Here is an 18,824-nt window from a genome sequence, read left to right on the forward strand (position 1 = left end):
GGTGGGGGAGGGTGGCTGCTTTCCTCGGCTCTAAACACTAACCGAACCCTAACTAGTACTACAGCTGTAAACAATGCTAAAGTTAACTAGTACTACTACTGTAAACAATACTAAGTTAACTAGTACTATAGCTGTAAACTATGCTAAAGTCAACTAGTAATACTACTGTAAACAATACTAAGTTAACTAGTACTATTGCTGTAAACTATGCTAAAGTCAACTAGTAATACTACTGTAAACAATACTAAGTTAACTAGTACTATTGCTGTAAACTATGCTAAAGTCAACTAGTAATACTACTGTAAACAGTGCTAAAGTTAACTAATACTACTGCTGTAAACGATGCTAAAGTTAACTAGTACTACTACTGTAAACAATGCTAAAGTTAACTAATACTACTGCTATAATTGATGCTAAAGGTAACTAGTACCACTACTGTAAACAATACTAAAGTTAACTAGTACTACTGCTGTAAGCAATGCTAAAGTTAATTAGTACTACTGCTGTAAACTATGCCAAAGTTAACAAGTACTACGGCTGTAAACAATGCTAAAGTTAACTAGTACTACTGCTGTAAACAATGCTAAAGTTAACTCGTACTACTGCTGTAAATGATGCTAAAGTTAACTAGTACTACTAAAGTTATCCAGTGTTAATGCTGTAAATAATGCTAAAGTTAGTTAGCATTATTGCTGTAAACAATGCTAACATTAGTTAGCCTTACTGCTCTAAACAATGCTAAAGTTAACTAGCGTTACTTCTGTAAACAATACTAGCATTATTAATAGCACTGCTGAAGTAGATACGGTCACATTAACCCGTCCCTCTGCTGTGACGGTGGACCTTTAATTCAGTTCAAAGAGCCCTGATTTTCATCACTTTATTATCATTTAAAAATGTGACATAAGGATATTTACACTTTAAATATTCTCTAATCAAATTTCAAAGTATTTTCCCCCCCAAAATTCCCCATAAAGACGTTAATCTGTGTTTTTTTTTTTTTTCCATCTGCCCACTGTTCCCCTCATCAATACGCCCGACAAGAGAAACCAATCATTCAGACACCCCAAGAGATGACTTCAAACTTGAATCTACACATGCATTTTTACTGGCGTTTAATACAGTAAGGAGGCGCTATGCACTATGCACCAGGTACAATCAATCTGCACGGCCACAGGAAGTCACCAAGGAAGCTACAAATTACAAATCAGCATCCAGAGTAAGAAGGAAAAAAAAAGTTCTGCACATTCAATGTTCATGATTGCGAGTTACAACAAACAACGAGGAGTCTGCCTTCATGAGCTGTATAAAACACACACACACACACACACACACACACACACACACACACACACACACACACACACACACACACACACACACACACACACACACACACACACACACACACACACACACACACACGCACACACACGACCCTTCAGAAACACTTGCTCTGTCCCTACTGTGAAGGATGTGACAAACACACACTTGATGCCATGAAATAGAAATGTGGTAGAAACGGCGGCTTTACAAAATCATTAGTGGCTGTGAGAGTAATCAGATTACAGCTAGTCGCTAAGAATAAAAATACAGTCATTTCCCCTCCGACGTGTGCGGGTACACGCGTCTCAGAGCGACAAAAGGAAGTGCTCCCCAAATGGACATCATGGCGGAGAAATGTTCGTTGGCGTCCATGTTGGATTCTGCTGATCTCCAGTTTGTTAAAGAAATCATCTGAAAACATCCAAACAACAAACTTTATTGGTCCCAAGACCCAATCTATAAAAACCTTCAATCTACTGGAAAACTTTATTCCAAACACATATGATTAAAAGTATAGGTGAGATATTTGGGACACGAGGGGACTGATAAACATGAGAAAATACGGATCTTTCTGTTCAGATCAGCCGATAAATTCCATTTTTTCTTTTTTTAATTAGATTTTAAATCCTCTTTAAACTACTAGCCCTGGTTGGAAATCAACTCACCTGCTCTGGCCACTTCTCCTCCGGTTTTTGTGCTGCTTTTTCCACGACTCACCCATCCCCCCGCCCCACCCGCCTCGAGCCCTGCCCCCCCCCCCCCCCCCCCCTCCCCCAAGCCCTCGTGGCGTGCTAGCTGTGGGGCTGAGGTGCGATACCGGAGCAGTCCGTGACCAGCAGTCCCACGGTGCTGCTGCTGCTGGACATGGTGACGGCCACGCTGGTGGTGCCCACGGGCGCCGCGCTCGTCAGGTCGGCCCCACCCACGTCCCCCTGGCTGGCATGGGTGCCCATGTGACCCTGCAGCTGCGTCGCCGTCTTACACTGCACGCCGCAGAGCTGGCAGAGCAGCACCCCGCCGGCGCCGGTCCCGCCGAAGCCGCCACGGGCGCCGCCGCTCTCTTTCCACTCCTGGCCGTGATGCTTCTGGGCGTGAACTCGCAGGTATGTGAGCGTGGTGAAGCCTGGACACAACAACGGCGTGAAACATGAGCGCCGGACCAGAGGGAGCCTGCAGTGCCTCTCACAGCCAGCAGGTGGTGTCACAAATAACGTGCTGATCCTGTATGTGTCTTTTAAAATATGGCGATTGAGAACAAGCCAGTCTTTTGAACGGCTTCCTTCAAAGAGCCAGAGGTCAAATGCCTCGTGTCTTACTGCGGTTGCAGAGGTGACAGGCGTGGTGCTGCGATTGGTTGTGGACTCTCATGTGGTCGGTGATGTAAGCAGCCGACAGCAGCTTCCCACAGATGTGACACGGCACTTTCTCCTCGTGGCGAATCAGGTGAGCTCGGAGGCGGTCTCTGGTGGCAAACGCCGACGTGCACGTCTACGCACACACACACACACAGAACCAGAAACACAACGTTTCCATTAATAACTACAGGAACAGTTCATAGTTAGTGAATTCATTTACCTCAGTACCGAAGTTTCTTCAGTGGCTCAGAGCATAATGCTAAGCTAACATTAGCAGCTAATGGATGTGGGGGATGAAACAGCAAAGTTTCTTTTTAAAAACCGTTGATAAGAGCTCAGCTGTGTGCAAAATAAGAACAGAGAATTTACACATCACCAAGAAATTCAAGTCTTTGTATGTAGCTGGGGTCGGTACCTTTCACATTTGAACCAGTACTGTACCGATACTAACAGTACTGGTACCAATGGCACTGATACCAACAGTACCGATACCAACGGTACCGACTGTTTAGGTACTTTTGTGTGTGTGTTTGTGTGGTAATAAATGTTAATTTGTTTAATAATCTCAAAATTTATCAATTTAACATTTATTACTCAATATGTAAATTTTAATTTTAATACACCTTGTATTGCATCATCGCAGTTGTTCCACAATATTCTTTAACATGAAAACCCTGAACTTCAGCAAGCAGTGTGTCTTTTTTTTCTTAAATTTCACAAATGACTCCACGTCCTCCTATAAACATTCCTTGCCCTCTGGAAACGTGATGGTAGATCTGTGGTGGTAGAACTGTATGTCAGATCTGTGGCTGTAAACATCTCGTGGTGAATCTGAGCTTCCTCAGGTTAGAAGTTTTCCCGCCGTTGGCTTCGCACTTTTGTCACAAATATTGAAGCAAGCGTAATCTGCATCGCATTTTGAAAAGTGGCGCCGTACTTTTGTGCGCTTCCTTTCTACCATGCTTACTTTTTTTTGTGGGTTGTGTTGATCCATTGAAATTTCATTGTATGACAATTACAATAATAATAATAATAATAAATATAATGATTGATTAATGCTAACATGTAGCTATCAGCTATTGCTAAACATATAGCTACCAGCTAACGATAATCATGTAGCTGCCAGCTAATGCAAAGGTCATTCCCACTATTGTGAAGATGAATTAACGAGGTAAAGGTGTTGAATGGAGCTGATCAGGAGTTTCTTCCCGTTTCCAGACCCTGTGCAGTCAGAGGGGTTGGTGATGTCGTGTGACGTGGGACCATGAGGGGGCGTTACCGTGCATTTGAAGGGTCTCTCTGTGGAGTGCACCTGTCTGACGTGGCTGTTGAGGTGGTCCGGCCTGTAAACAACCAAAAGAACCCATGAGAGCTGAGCGGAGGATAAACAGGGCTGATGGAGCGAGTGGGCGTGGCCTCACCGGGAGAAGGCCTTGGCGCAGTGCGGACACACGTAGGGCTTCTCCACGCCGCCCTGGTGCGAGCGCACGTGGTAGCTCATGCGGTCCTTCCTCTTGAAGCGCTGCTGGCAGATGGGACACGAGTACGGCTTCTCGTCCGAGTGAGACAGCCGGTGACGGTTCAGGTGGTACACGTCTCTGAAGGCCTTCCCGCACGCCTCGCACGCGTGGTTCTTCCTCACCTGGTTGGCGGTCGGGGCAGGTGGAGGGGGCGGGGCCTGAGGGGAGGGAGTCTGAGATTTACGATTGTTGCAAGTGGAAGCCAAAAACGCGTGGAGACTGTTCCTGAAGCAGGTTTTACACTCTGTTGACACTGAAGCTGAAACTTCAATGTCGTGTGCGTTGAAGAGCCTTCAAGTCTGAACTTGGGACAAAGGAAACTTGATTACTGAAAACTGTGGCGTCGACGTTCGGTATGGACCCACCTGCTCCATCGAGCCCACCACCACCACGGCGGCCTGGACGGGCTGCGGCGGCGCTGTCAGGGTGACGGTTGCCGGGGCGATGGAGACGGAAATGGGAATGGGGATGGGCTGGCTCTCCTGGCCGGCGTGCGGAGGCACAGCGTGCGGAGGTACGACGTCAGGGACGGCGGCGGAAGGGGGCGGGGCCTGCGGGGGCAAGGCGAGGTGGAGGAGTGACAGGGGCACGCTCTGCTTTTCCACTCGTCCCACCTTCGTCCCGTCCTCCTTCTCCCGCGCCGCCCGGTCTTTCATCTTGATGCCCGTGTGCACCGACTGGTGGCGCCGCAGGTTGTAGCTGTTCTTGAACTCCTTGTTGCAGGTGGCGCAGATGTGGGCGGGGCGACTCGGCTTGGCGAGCGGCTTGACTGACGGGACACGGAAAACGAACACGGAGAGGAAAACAAGCATGTCAGGGTTCGATCTGAAACTATTTGGACTATTGTACTTATTCCTCTGCCTGAGAAAAATTTAGATTTTCTTCATCAAAATTTGTGCAAATATTAATACTTTTAAAAAATTAATTAATTTCAGACGTGAAAACAAAATATGCGTTTAAGTCTGCACATACACACACTGAAACACACACAAACTATTTGTTTGTCATCAATATAAATAATAAAAATGGTATTTTATGAAATATTTGTACGAAATAACTGATCTCCATCCGAGGATACTCACACCTCATATACTGATAGTACTTCTACTTCAACATGCCTGAAAAGCAGGAAGAAGTGATTTTAAGATCAACACGTATTTAAAAATATGTTTTCCCATCTCCTCACCGGGCAGCGGCTCTTCGCTCAGGGCGGCAGTGTCCACCGTGGACGGTGGCGTCACGATGTGCTCCGCCGGAGGACTCTGGGTGGCGCCGGTGAGCTCTGGCAGCAGCTCAGCCTGAAGCGGCGCCTCCGGCTGGTTCTGAGTGGGCGGAGTCTGCAGCAAGACGGGAAAAGAAAAACAACAAAAAACAAACAGCAGAACATCGGCTCGGTGAACATCTCGACCTTTGACCTTTGAATGGCTGCTCGTGAGGGATAAGTGCTGTTGGACATTCTCCATCCGTCCACTAGAGGGAGCGACAGAGCTTCACACAGCAGTACAACTGAAGCAGTACTCCTACCCACAGCAGTACTGGAGTATAGTCTCCCTGGGGCAGTACTCCTCCCCACATGAAGCAACTTTAAGATGTGATGGAGTGATGAAGATGTGATGGAGTGATGATGGTGTGATGAAGGTGAAGATGTAATGAAGGTGTGAAGATGTGATGAAGATGGGATCAGTGGTGGATTTTGCTCTGGGGGAAGTGAGCATCTGCCCAGAGAACAAACTCATCGTGGCGCACCGAGCACCGGCTCAGTCTTGTGACTTCGCCCCCGGTTTGCTTAAGGAAGACAATATGACTGCGGAGCAGAGCAAACGTTTAGGAATGTGGGTGGAGTCAAACGTTTGAGGCATTTATTCCATAAGAACAAGAAGAAAGGTCGTCACTCCGGGGTCCTGCCGTTCCAACCGTCCGAGCCGAGTTATGTAGGTGCCCTCTGCCGAAACTTCTGCACTGCCGTGTGCTGCACATGCATGTTCCAACTCACTGATGACTGTCAGTCATATTGTAATCCTGTTTAGCATGTAGCCTCACTACTGTATATGCCGCAGCTCATTAACATGTCAGAGGGCGGAGTTACGTGATGCCCCTGAACGCATCACTCAAAGCTGTCAGCTCCTGCAGTTAAAGCCAGACCAACATGGCGACTCGGACACAAACTTTCTATTTATTACTGAACCAGTTCAGAGAAATGTATTTCTGGAAACAAATAAGCTGTACGGTTGAAAAGTTATAACGCCGCCTTGTCGCTGACACTGGGTGTGATGAAGCTCTGGCTTTTATTTTGGTGAGCTGGAGGTTGACTCCAGTGGTTCTGTCTCTTCTGCTTGAGTTTCAGTTTAAGGCCCCTTTTACACAACAACGTTTCACGTGAGGACACCTAATCTGTTAAAAAAAAAATAGTGTTGCGTTTCCATGGCAGCGGCAGACACACTGACAATGATGTAGTAAGTCTGCTGGGCCACAGGAGGGCACGGTTGCTTGTTTCTGAAATGAAAACCATACAGACGTGTGTGCAGAGAACGAAACGCTGTAAACGTGAACAAAATGGAGCAAATCGACATTCAGGAATCGGATGCTATCAACTATTAAACTACCGGTATGGATGATAAAACTAGAATATGGACCACGAGTCATAACGATACGGGGGCAGCCATGTTTGTTTAGTGGAGCATGAGAAGAAGGAACTGTTTTCGACGGGGGTGATGTGCATGCGCAGTAACAGCGCTCCGTCACCTCCGTCAGAATCACAAATGTGAAAGAATCTTTCCACCGTGGCAGCCAAGATAAAAACTTCACGGTTCAGAACGGTGGTTTTGCGGATACACTCGTGTTCGTTGTCGTGTAAACGGGGCCTAAATGACATTTTATTTACATTCGTTGGTTTGTCTGTGTTGGTCATGTCTTCCTGGTCGCTTCTTGGTCATGTCCAAAAACATGAGGCTTGTGTCATATTTTCAGTTTTGTTTTGGTCTTTGGCAATGGTTGCTTTGTTTTGTGTTTGTGTCACATTTTGTGGGTTTGCCGTCACGTTAAGGTCACTGTGACGCCACTCTCAGGATTACCAGACTGACGATGAGACGTGAGCTTGCAGAAGATTCACAGGACGAATCAACGAGTCGCAGCAGGTCAGAAGAAACTTTTCATGTCCTCCCCATTAATAAAAGGACGGCACCTGAGAATGACCCCAGACAGGTAGAGACCCCCTCTATGACCCCTGACAGGTAAAGAATCCCCCAACAAGACCCCCCCATGACCCCTGACAGGTAAAGAGACCCCCAACAAGACCCCCCCATCACCCCTGACAGGTAAAGAGACCCCCAACAAGAGCCCCCCCAAAAAAAAAACAACAACAAAAAAAACAAACAAACAAAAAAAACAACTAAAAACCCAAACCAGCAGCTTCAATCAGGACTCACCTGAAAGAGGAAGTTACTCCAGGAGGTGTCCATGGTGCAGGAGAGCCACAGCTGGGAGAAGTAGGAGAGGATGAGGAGGAGGAGGAGGAGGAGGAGAGGAGGAGGAGGAGGAGGAGGGCGAGGGCGAGAAACGCTCCGAGTGAAAACAAAAAGTGTGGCCTGTGAGCAGCAGCAGCAGTTCGGGTTAATGAAACATGAAAACACTCAGCTCACAGCCAACATGGCAGCTAGCGGGCGCGCACGGAATGCTTCTGCAAACGCTTCTTTTAATTGTACATTTTAATGCGGTCTGCTTATGTCTGCAATGGAAAACAAGTCAGGTGAAATGCATGCAGAACAGAGTATTATTGTGGATGCAGAAGACGAGCAGCTTTCATGGTCGCGGCCGTTCGGACGCGTTTATTTGCGGTAGCTCCGAAAAGGCCGCCGCGGTGACTTCCAAAGCCTCGGTGTCGCGTACAGCTCGTCGCCCAACTAGAGCGCTCCCGGTCGGCCGCGGTCCATGGCTCCGCCTCGGCGCTTCAGTCGGCGGGATGACATCTTTCTGTTTTTTTCATCCCCGCTCCCTCTCTCGCCCTCCCTCCCTCTCCGGCTTTCTTCTCTGTCTTTTTTTTTTTTTTTAATCCTCCTTCACCCCCTCGGTGCCTCTCCGCCGCTTTAAAGGGAAAGTATTTGGCGTGTGCACCCTCCGCGCGGACCCCGTCTCGTCTGCTCTCGCGCCGCGCCGCGCCGTCCCCCGCGCCCCCGCCGCTCCGTGGGCCGACAGATAATCACATCCGACATAAACGGACTCCGCGCCGCCGTCTTTCCCACCTCCCCCGCTGCGCCGGTAACGGAGGAGTCTCCCGCGGCTACCAGCTCGGCGGAGGGCTCTCCGTTAAAATGGAGCCGGGTTCGTTAAAACGAGCCTTTATCCCGCGAGCATCTTAAAGGTAACGATGCGCGCAAGTGCAACAGCTGGATCCGGCCTGTGCGCATGACGCGCGCCAGACTCCGGCCACAAAACTGCTCATCGGAGCTTCGGCTGCTGCTCCAACAAGATAGAGAGAAAATACTGACTCGCGTCTGTTCGGGGAGACTATCTGTGTCATACGGCTGACATGAAACTCAGGAACACGGCGTTTTAAAGTTTATACATCAATAATAATAAAAAATGGAGGGTCAATGTTTGGTCATTATGTGTCTGTGGTCCTATAATTGTTTTGCATCTCATGCTGGTCAGTTGAGTTTGTTCTTCATTTGACAAACTATTTTTCATTACAGGAGAGAGTTGGGGCCACGCTGGGGTATGTGTGTGCATGTCAGGCAGTGATTTCCTCTGTTGCATGTTAGTCTTCCCTTCCATGGCTGCTACTCCGAAACAATGCTGTGAATATCCACAAACACTTCTTAAAAGTTTGAAGTTATTCTTTTCACGGTCAGTCCACCTGCCAGATTGAACCTCTTTGCAGTCCATTTATGGCCCAGTGGCAACGTTTAGCAAAGTTACACTTTTACCAGTATTTATAAAGGTTAACAGTTGTGTACTTTTTTTTTAATTCCAAGTAAATGTATATTTTACCCCTTCTTTTAGAAAATTAAGTCGTGACTTGGTCCTAAAAACCAAGCACATTTTATCAGTCTTAAAGGAGGATAAATTAATTCATCGATGGGATGGTTAACTCATGTATTTACACTTAAATAATAATACATTTAAACAATCTCAAAGTGCTACAAAAAAAAAAGGGAACGGATCACAGACACCCTCACCCGCTTTGCTTTGTTTTTACAGAAATTTCAGATTGAACAAAGAAAGAACCTCCAAATATTTAAAGTACTCCACTTTATTCCTCACAAAATATATATATATTTAATATATATTGTCTATAGCATCAAAGTCATACATTCTAGGACACGAGCTGCATATAAAAATATATATTTGAACACTTTAAAAAAAACAAAATCTGTGACAAACAAACAAACATGAATACTTGGTGCTCCGCACGAGGTACACAAACAACCTGCTTCCACGTGCACTAAAAATTCAAAACACGCCTCTAATCCCCAAAATGAGTTGTTACATCCCCCCAATCAATAACAGCAAGGAAAACAGTATCCCAGTTCACCCGAATAAAAGTCTACCAGTGACAAAATAAAGAGGTGGTCTTTGTTGTAAGTTTCAGAGACTTGTGTTCTTAAATCAAAGAAAAAACAAAATAATAACGAAATGAGTCCATAAACCAGCAGCCCCGCCCACTCCACCAACAACCCGCCCATTTCGTTATAATTCGGCACACACACCTCGGGGTGTGTCGATCAAAATCCTCCGTCGCCCCCTCCAGATTGTGTCACTGCCTCTTGGCGGCGCTCTCCCGCTCGGCGGCATCCATGGCGGCCATGTTCTGTGAGGCGGTGACCAGGTGCACGGCGCTGATGGCCGACTTGAGCAGGCAGATGACGGCGCAGACTCCCTGCAGCCAGTAGAACCAGGCTGCAGCACAGACAGGACAGGGAGGTCAGTGAAGAAAACACGAAGAAGCACAGCGGCATGGGGTCAAAGGTGAGGATGAGGATGAGGATGATGAAGGTGGGGTCTCACAGGCAGGCTCCTCGATGTGATGCAGCAGATAAAGCAGACAGAAGAAGAGCTCGTTCCCGACACACATGACGGAGAGCACCGGCTGGAAGAGCCAAACAAATACAGGTGAGCGACACGGCCGCCGGCTACCGTACAGATCCGTCTATCTGCTCCACACCGGGACCGTTTGACCTCTGACCTTGGAGGTGTAGTAGATCCTGAGGACGGGGTTTCCAGAGAGGTCGATGCTCTTGTGGCTGGTTGATCCTCTGATGGTGGAGCTGAGGAGGACAGAGGTCACGGCGTTATTTCAGCCTCCACATCCAGCTGTGCAGCTCCAGCTGTGACTCACCTGTGCAGGTGCAGCCAGTGGCTGGCGATGTCCAGGCACATGCTGAGCTGAAACAGGAAGGTGTAGGAGGGGTAGAGCAGTGACAAGTTGACCAGCAGACACATGGTGGCACAGCGGTCCGTCAGCATGTCCAACATCGCTCCAAACTTTGTGCCTGAGAGAACAACAACATCAGCCTGTCAGACGGTGGTGAGGGAACCACACCCCCACATCAGCCTGTCAGGCAGTGGTGAGGGAACCACACCCCCACATCAGCCTGTCATGGCGGCAGTGGAAACATGGCGGCAGTGACCACACGGCGTACGTACACTGGTTGAGAGCTCGCGCAGCGTGACCGTCAAATTCGTCGAGCAGAGTGTTGGACAGGTAGCAGAAGACGGCGGGCCACGGACAGCAGGGCATCAGGTAGAAGGACAGCAGCGCCAAAACCACCCGAGCATAACCTGCAGGTCAGAACAGGGTCAGAACAAGGTCAGTGTCTGGTGAGGAAGGCCAGCTCTGTCCTGGGCTGCCCCCTGGACCCTGTGGAGGTGGTGGGAGACAGGAGGATGTTGAAGAAGCTTTCATCCCTGATGGAGACCGTCTCCCACCCCCTACATGGTACCGTCACACGTCCTCCCTGCTGCAGTCAGACTCTTCAACCAAGCCTGCTCCCAGTAGACCACTGCACACACTGCAAGAAGTGGTGCTATAACTATAATAATCTATACAAACGTATTTACTATGTGCAGCACATCCACCCCCATATTCTGTACATGTCCACACTTATGGGCACCGTGTGCATCTTTTTATTATATTGTGTTTTATCTGCTTTTTTAGTTTCTGCTATGTGTGCTTCTTTCTCTTTACTATCCTGTTGTACCACTGCAAATCTCTCCACATGTGAGATAAATAAAGGGATATCTTATCTTATCTTATCCGTCAATGTCTTGTTTAGAGTTTTTCTGTGTAGAAAGAAAAACAAACTCCGGTCTGCAGCCAGAGCAACAGAAATTTCTGTTATTTTCACTTCACCTGTCGCCTATTTTCACTTTGAGGCACAAATATTTTATGTTTACAACTTTTCCACATTTGTTCTCAATGTACTCATATCACAAATAATATGCATCTACTTCAATTCAAGTCAAATAGTAAAATATTCATACTACTACTACCAACAACAACAACAACAACAACAACAACAACAACTTCACAGAGAAAAAGGGGCTAAAACCGGTTGAGCAGGCCGGGAGGAGGGTGAAGGCAGCCGGCCGAACCAGGGTCGTTTTATCAGGGAGTTAGCGACCCTCCATCACCATCACTCGGGCAATACACTGCCATCAAGCTCTCCAAAGGTCAAAGGTCAAAGGTCACGGCGTGGAGGTTTTTCTTCTGGTTTTTTTTTAATGACTTTGAAAGTTTTAAACGATGAACTGACGTCACCGCGGCTAAAGCTAAGCTAGCGTCGTGACGGCAGTGAAAACTCACCGATCAAATTGGGCACGAAGAGGAAAACGTTCTCCGGCTCCATGTCCTCAGCGGGGGGGTCAGTCCGGCGGGCGGCGGAGAAAGAGCGGCGGCTCGGAGGAGATGTGGAGCGGCGGAGGAGAGGAGCGTCGGGGCCGCGGAACCGCAGAACAGGACAGGACGCTTCCGGAGTTTTAGAGCCGCTGAAGGAAAAAAAAACAACTTTCGGAGGTTAAAAGTTGAAAATCAAAGTCGAGATTTTTTTTTCGGAGAAAAAAGGTGTTTTGGTTATTTTTTTTAATACAAAGTGGAAACGTCTGTCCATCCCTCATCAGTTGCCCGTGGATGCCGAAAAATCCCATTAAATCACTTAATTTTGACTATACTTTGTAAAAAAAAAAAAAAAACAATAAAATAAAATGTCGCTTTTGATTTTCAACTTTTTTTCTAAAGCACGTGAGTTTGGGTTTTTTAACCTCTGAATGTTTTTTTTCTTAAGTGGCCCTAATATTCCCCCAAACAGGCGGACTTCACCTTCCTCAGTAGAAATAAAAAGCACTGCAGGTGTAGGTACCAGATCGGTCCGGGGCGAAGTTCGTGCCTGCGTCTGTCAATGACGTCACACACAATATGATCTACGGCAACGCCATATTAACAAACTACATTATGGGCTGGATCGATCGATAGATAGATAGATAGATAGATAGATAGATAGATAGATAGATAGATAGATAGATAGATTGATAAACATTTTCATAAGAATTCTACCTTTGTCGCTATGTCCAATATTATAATATTGTGTAAGTATTTGGAAATATAATGAAAACAGTCACTTATCTCTACATTATATCTGTACATTCCTTCTCATTCATGTGGCCACAATATTTATCTTCAGTCTTGGAAAACACTCTGTTTCTCGTGTCTCAAGCAGGTGAAACAATAAACAGACTAAATGTCTCGGTCACCCATCACAGCTCTTTACAGCATTAAGTGGGTAAAAAAAGGACACTTCATAAAATCAGACGAAGCTCCACCAGACACGTTCTGCCTCTAAACTCTCCTGAAGTTAAACCAGACCGATCACTGCTGCTTCGGGACATTCAGAGACATAAAACCACTCGTAGCGTCCTGTTCACCTCACACAGCCTTGTTAGCTTTTCACGGAGCTACGAGGCTAACTGTGAAAGCTAATGTTAGCTTCATACTGTGACGGGAGAAACTTGCAGCCAGTAAAAATGCGAAACGCCGTCATAGCCAATCATAATGTGAAACGTCATCACCGCGCGCGGGTTCAAGCCCTGCTCAGGACAGCTCTGGTCGTTCAAGCGCATGCGCAAGCCCCGCCCTGGACAGATCTGGTACCTACACAGGCGCAAGATGCCCCATCCAAGATGGCGTCGTGCTGACCCCAATTCCAATGATGATTTAATTTTATATATATATGTAATATTAATAATATATATATATATATATATATATATATAAATATGTGATATAATAATTGCATCATACAATTGATATATTAATATCATTATCACATTATATTATTATAATGGCTTATTTACCACTGCATATTTATTTGTCTGTTCGTTAGCAAATAAGACGCAGGACTTATTTACATGAAGTGGTTTCTAAAGCACCGCTAGCCGAAGTGGAAGCTCCACGGCCGCCGCTGTTAAGCGCAACGTGTTGTCGCTGCCTCGGGGTTGCCACGGAGACGGACACGGCTTCACGAGTACGAGAGGTGACGGAGGTGACGGAGGTACTCCGGCGGCGTGCTCTCGTAGTGCTGGGGGAGGTCGTGCTGCTGGTGGTGGTGGGAGGAGGAGGAAGAGGAGGAGGAAGAGGAGGACGAGTGAGCGCGACAAAAGTGGCCAGCTTAACTTTCATTATTTTTATTTTTCAGTGCTTTGTTTTTACAGAAATTTCAGATATTTAAATTACTCCACTTTATTCTTCACATAATATATATATATATATATCTAATATATATTGTCTATAGCATCAAAGTCATCATACATTCTAGGACACGAGCTGCATATAAAAATGTGAATTTGAACACTTAAAAAAAACAACAACAATCTGTGACAAAGAAACAAACATGAATACTTGGTGCGCTGCATGAGGTACACAAACAACCTGCTTCTATGTTCACTAAAAACCAAAAACATCCTCTGATCAATAACAGCAAGGAAAACAGTATCCGAGTAAAAGTCTACCAGTGACAAAATAAAGAGTTGGTCTGTGTCGTCGTAAGTTTCAGACTTGTGTTCGTAAATCAAAGAAAAAACAAACAAACAAAATAATAAAGAAATGAGTCCATTCTTGTTTATGGTTTTCTAAATAAACAGGTAGCCCCGCCCACTCCACCAACGACCCGCCCACTTCATTATAATTCCATCATAAGTCCCCCCCCCCCCCCCCAGTAGCAGTCTTCAATCTGATGTCAGCAGTTTAATTTCTGGTTTGCCGATTGGTTGTGAAGAAGTGACTGATGGAGGAGGTGCGTGTTAGTCAGAGGGACAAAAGAAGGAAAAAAATAAAATAAATAAATGTTTCACATCTCGCAGCTGAGGGTCGAAGAAACAACTCTTGTTTTCATTTCTTTGCGAGGACTGTGATTTCCTCACGCCGACATCATTTGGTCATACTCTGGTCTGAAGTCCCCTCCGTCACCCCCTCCAGATTGTGTCACTGCCTCTTGGCGGCGCTCTCCCGCTCGGCGGCATCCATGGCGGCCATGTTCTGTGAGGCGGTGACCAGGTGCACGGCGCTGATGGCCGACTTGAGCAGGCAGATGACGGCGCAGACTCCCTGCAGCCAGTAGAGCCAGGCTGCAGCACAGACAGGACAGGGAGGTCAGTGAAGAAAACATGAAGAAGCACAGCGGCATGGGGTCAAAGGTGAGGCTGAGGATGAGGATGATGAAGGTGGGGTCTCACCGGCAGGCTCCTCGATGTGATGCAGCAGATAAAGCAGACAGAAGAAGAGCTCGTTCCCGGCACACATGACGAAGAGCACCGGCTGGAAGAGCCAAACAAACACAGGTGAGCGACACGGCCGCCGGCTACCGTACAGATCCGTCTATCTGCTCCACACCGGGACCGTTTGACCTCTGACCTTGGAGGTGTAGTAGATCCTGAGGACGGGGTTTCCAGAGAGGTCGATGCTCTTGTGGCTGGTTGATCCTCTGATGGTGGAGCTGAGGAGGACAGAGGTCACGGCGTTATTTCAGCCTCCACATCCAGCTGTGCAGCTCCAGCTGTGACTCACCTGTGCAGGTGCAGCCAGTGGCTGGCGATGTCCAGGCACATGCTGAGCTGAAACAGGAAGGTGTAGGAGGGGTAGAGCAGTGACAAGTTGACCAGCAGACACATGGTGGCACAGCGGTCCGTCAGCATGTCCAACATCGCTCCGAACTTTGTGGCTGAGAGAACAACAACATCAGCCTGTCAGACGGTGGTGAGGGAACCACACCCCAACATCAGCCTGTCAGACAGCGACGAGGGAACCACGCCCCCACATCAACCTGTCAGTCGGTGGTGAGGGAACCACACCCCAACATCAGCCTGTCAGACGGTGACGAGGGAACCACGCCCCCACATCAACCTGTCAGTCGGTGGTGAGGGAACCACACCCCCACACCAGCCTGTCAGACGGTGACGAGGGAACCACACCCCCCCATCAGCCTGTCAGGTGGTGGTGAGGGAACGACACCCCCACACCATCCTGTCAGACGGTGACGAGGGAACCACAGTCAGCCATCAGGCCACCCTGTGACGTCCTCCAGACTGTGATCCCTCACGGTAAGGAAACATGGCGGCAGTGACCACACGGCGTACGTACACTGGTTGAGAGCTCGCGCAGCGTGACCGTCGAAGGCATCGAGCAGAGCGCTCAGCAGGTAGCAGAAGACGGCGGGCCACGGACAGCAGGGCATCAGGTAGAAGGACAGCAGCCCCAAAACCACCCGAGCATAACCTGCAGGTCAGAACAGGGTCAGAACAGGGTCAGAACAGGGTCGTCACCCAGAACCTGCTGCTGCAGCCACAAACTGGAAAATCATTGGTTTTCATTGGGTCTCAGATTATGTTGGCGGTTTGTACAGCGCTTGTGACAGTGAGGAAAAAAGTATATATACGTCAGTCCAGGTGAAGTATTTATACTACCTCAGTCCAGGTGAAGTATTCATACTACCTCAGTCCAGGTGAAGTATTTATACTACCTCACCTGGTTTATTTTTTAAGGCATTCAAATACATATTACTTTGTTATTACTATACAACGATAAAATAAAATAACTTATCAAAAGAATCTCACTGAAGAACCTCATTACAATAAACAGAACCTCAGTACAGAACCTCAGGAGGAAACAGCAGAGCGGTTCTCCAGGTTCTCCAGGTTCTCTCCAACATCCAGACTGTTGCTTCCACTGGGTTTGTGGATAAGATTGTTTCTTTACTGACGTGTGGAACAAATGTTCTGCAGAATTCATGAGACATGAGCTCATTGTCTATAAATGATGAAATGTCTTGTTTAGAGTTTTTCTGTGTAGAAAGAAAAACAAACTCCGGTCTGCAGCCAGAGCAACACAAATACAAACGAATGAACAAGCTGAGGACGAGGCTTTCTGTTATTTTCACTTCACCTGTCGCCTATTTTCACTTTGAGGCACAAATATTTTATGTTTACAACTTTTCCACATTTGTTCTCATTGTACTCATATCACAAATAATATGAATCTACTTCAATTCAAGTCAAATAGTAAAATATTCATACTACTACTAATATTACTACTACTACTACTAATAATAATAATAATAATTTCACACAGAAAAGGGGCTAAAACCGGTTGAGCAGGCCGGGAGGAGGGTGAAGGCAGCCGGCCGAACCAGGGTCGTTTTATCAGGGAGTTGGCGACCCTCCATCGCCATCACTCGGGCAATACACTGCCATCAAGCTCTCCAAAGGTCAAAGGTCAAAGGTCACGGCGTGGAGTTAAAAAAAAAAGAAAAAAAAAGAAAAAAGACAATCTTTTAAATGAACTGACGTCACCGCGGCTAAAGCTAAGCTAGCGTCGTGACGGCAGTGAAAACTCACCGATCAAATTGGGCACGAAGAGGAAAACGTTCTCCGGCTCCATGTCCTCAGCGGGGGGGTCAATGCGGCGGGCGGCGGAGAAAGAGCGGCGGCTCGGAGGAGATGTGGAGCGGCGGAGGAGAGGAGCGTCGGGGCCGCGGAACCGCAGAACAGGACAGGACGCTTCCGGAGAGCGTCAGTTCGTACGTGCTTACGTCACCGAAACTGTGGGTTTACGTCCATAGACATAGATTAACGACTCATTACGTGCTGGGGATCCAGCGTCGCCGCCATATTGGATGGGGCATCTCGCTTTCCAGTAGCACCACAGTCAATGGGAGTTAATGGAAAGCTGAGTTTGGAAAGCTGAAGAGCGCCTACCAGTGGACATTTTCCCTGAAAGTGTACTTCAGCCTGATGATGTATTTTTTATAAAAAGCATGCTGCAAAGTATCTCAGCATTTACGGTCATATTTTACGTGTGAAAATTTGAAGAGTGATGATTGAAGGGACATTAGGACTGAACATTTTCTCAGTGAAAAAAAAAATCTCATCTTTGATTTTTGACTTTTTTTCTAAAGCACATGAGTTGTTTTTTTGTTTTTTTTTCTCAAGTGGCCCCAACACTCTTCCAGACAGGCGGACTTTGCCTTCCTCAGTAGAAATAAAAGCACTGCAGGCGCAAGATGACCCATCCAAGATGGAGTCGCGCTGACCTCAATTCCAACCAACTCCATTAGTGCCATGATAATGATATATGTTTATATGTATATATTATACAAGTAATATATTATTATTATAATATATTATAATCATTTAATTACTCAATAATGATACAACAATACAACTGCATATTTATTTGTCTGTTCGTTAGCAAACAGTCAAAAATACATCACAGATTTTTATCATAATTTTCACCACAGAAAAGTTACTTGGCCGTGGAAGATTACATTAAATTTGATCCAGAAACTTTTTTTTCCTCCTGATTTCAGGTTATCCTTTGGCGGACGTCAGAAATCTCAGATTCTCTTGTTTTCAGTTTATTTGTTTTACTAAAGTTTTCGAGTTTGAATTTACATTTCTGCTGTAGTTTTCATCTTTTCAAAATTGATTCAATAAATTTAAGTCTCTCTGTCAATGATTCTGCCAAAACTAAATGTTTAACTCATTGTCACTGGAGTAAACATATTATTTTAATCTCACTCAAAGCTGCTGCTTTTAATTCTCCATCATTATCCAAACGTTTCACTAACTTATTACCAATACATCACATTTTGATTCCAATTGTAAAAAATCTTTACATTTTAGGTAATGAATTTCTATCTGAATTCTCCCTTTAAAATTTGTTTGGTAATTTAGCATTTATTTTGAAACACATTTCCAAAGTGAGAATGAGTTGATGGTTCATGAAGATGAAAAATAATTTGAAAATCCACTTTGTAAAAGCTGCAAACAATGAAAACAAAATAAACATCAGTTTTTTTTTGTTTTTTTTTATTCCTCCAAAATTATTTTCTGTTTCTGTACAAGTTATTTCCATCACACTGAACCTGAATATTTTTAACATCTTCGTCCTCCTCTTCCTCCTCCCGTCTCTTTTATTTTGAAACCAGAGATCAGTTTGGAGAATTTATGGTTTTAACTTGACTTTATCTCCACGCCGCCCATGAATGCTGCAAACTGAAGATATATATATAAAAAAAAAAACAATCCGTGAATTCCTTCAGTTTCAGGACTTTTTTCTTTTTAGACTTACACATTTTTT

The 18,824-nt window shown here is 46.2% G+C and overlaps 3 protein-coding genes across 4 annotated transcripts; all 3 read right to left on the bottom strand.

The window, feature by feature from the left end:
• Positions 1 to 2,112: 2,112 nt before the first annotated feature.
• Positions 2,113 to 8,186, bottom strand: maza (MYC-associated zinc finger protein a (purine-binding transcription factor)). Of its 2 annotated transcripts, XM_080486913.1 has the most exons (7): positions 7,627 to 8,186; positions 5,388 to 5,538; positions 4,567 to 4,970; positions 4,103 to 4,359; positions 3,961 to 4,024; positions 2,643 to 2,814; positions 2,113 to 2,449 (listed from the first exon to the last, which is right to left on the bottom strand). In XM_080486913.1, the coding sequence occupies exons 1-7, from the start codon at positions 7,657 to 7,659 to the stop codon at positions 2,118 to 2,120; spliced, it is 1,413 nt and encodes a 470-aa protein (XP_080343039.1). In that variant the 5' UTR covers positions 7,660 to 8,186; the 3' UTR covers positions 2,113 to 2,117. The 2 variants fall into 2 exon arrangements, with proteins under 2 accessions (XP_080343039.1, XP_080343038.1); XM_080486912.1 differs by lacking the exon at positions 7,627 to 8,186 and having other exon boundaries at positions 5,388 to 7,407.
• Positions 8,187 to 9,953: 1,767 nt separating this feature from the next.
• LOC308124702 (CDP-diacylglycerol--inositol 3-phosphatidyltransferase-like) lies at positions 9,954 to 12,045 on the bottom strand (the record flags this gene model as incomplete). Its single annotated transcript, XM_080487900.1, has 6 exons — positions 9,954 to 10,096; positions 10,205 to 10,286; positions 10,383 to 10,464; positions 10,536 to 10,689; positions 10,844 to 10,978; positions 12,003 to 12,045. The coding sequence occupies 6 exons, from the start codon at positions 12,043 to 12,045 to the stop codon at positions 9,954 to 9,956; spliced, it is 639 nt and encodes a 212-aa protein (XP_080344026.1).
• A 1,839-nt stretch (positions 12,046 to 13,884) lies between these two features.
• On the bottom strand, positions 13,885 to 17,241 carry LOC308124142 (CDP-diacylglycerol--inositol 3-phosphatidyltransferase-like). The gene is made up of 6 exons (XM_080486971.1): positions 17,081 to 17,241; positions 15,828 to 15,962; positions 15,255 to 15,408; positions 15,102 to 15,183; positions 14,924 to 15,005; positions 13,885 to 14,815 (listed from the first exon to the last, which is right to left on the bottom strand). Exons 1-6 carry the CDS (start codon positions 17,121 to 17,123, stop codon positions 14,673 to 14,675), a joined length of 639 nt encoding a protein of 212 aa, XP_080343097.1. The 5' UTR covers positions 17,124 to 17,241; the 3' UTR covers positions 13,885 to 14,672.
• Between the last annotated feature and the right edge of the window lie 1,583 nt (positions 17,242 to 18,824).

The sequence above is a fragment of the Lipophrys pholis genome (genome assembly GCF_963383615.2).
Source record: "Lipophrys pholis genome assembly, chromosome: 19".
NCBI lineage: Eukaryota > Metazoa > Chordata > Actinopteri > Blenniiformes > Blenniidae > Lipophrys > Lipophrys pholis.

Bases quoted from the DNA above. Each gene is read 5' to 3' on its own strand.
- LOC308124142 (XM_080486971.1), bottom strand. From the start codon at position 17,123: ATGGAGCCGGAGAACGTTTTCCTCTTCGTGCCCAATTTGATCG. The intron at 15,963-17,080 runs GTGAGTTTTCAC...TCTGACCTGCAG, and splicing joins CTTCGTGCCCAATTTGATCG to GTTATGCTCGGGTGGTTTTG. The intron at 14,816-14,923 runs GTGAGACCCCAC...TCTGTGCTGCAG, and splicing joins TCACATCGAGGAGCCTGCCG to CCTGGCTCTACTGGCTGCAG.
- maza (XM_080486912.1), bottom strand. From the start codon at position 5,664: ATGGAGAATGTCCAACAGCACTTATCCCTCACGAGCAGCCATTCAAAG. The intron at 4,971-5,387 runs GTGAGGAGATGG...GTGTCCCGTCAG, and splicing joins GAGCGAAGAGCCGCTGCCCG to TCAAGCCGCTCGCCAAGCCG. The intron at 4,025-4,102 runs GTGAGGCCACGC...GGTTGTTTACAG, and splicing joins TGCGCCAAGGCCTTCTCCCG to GCCGGACCACCTCAACAGCC.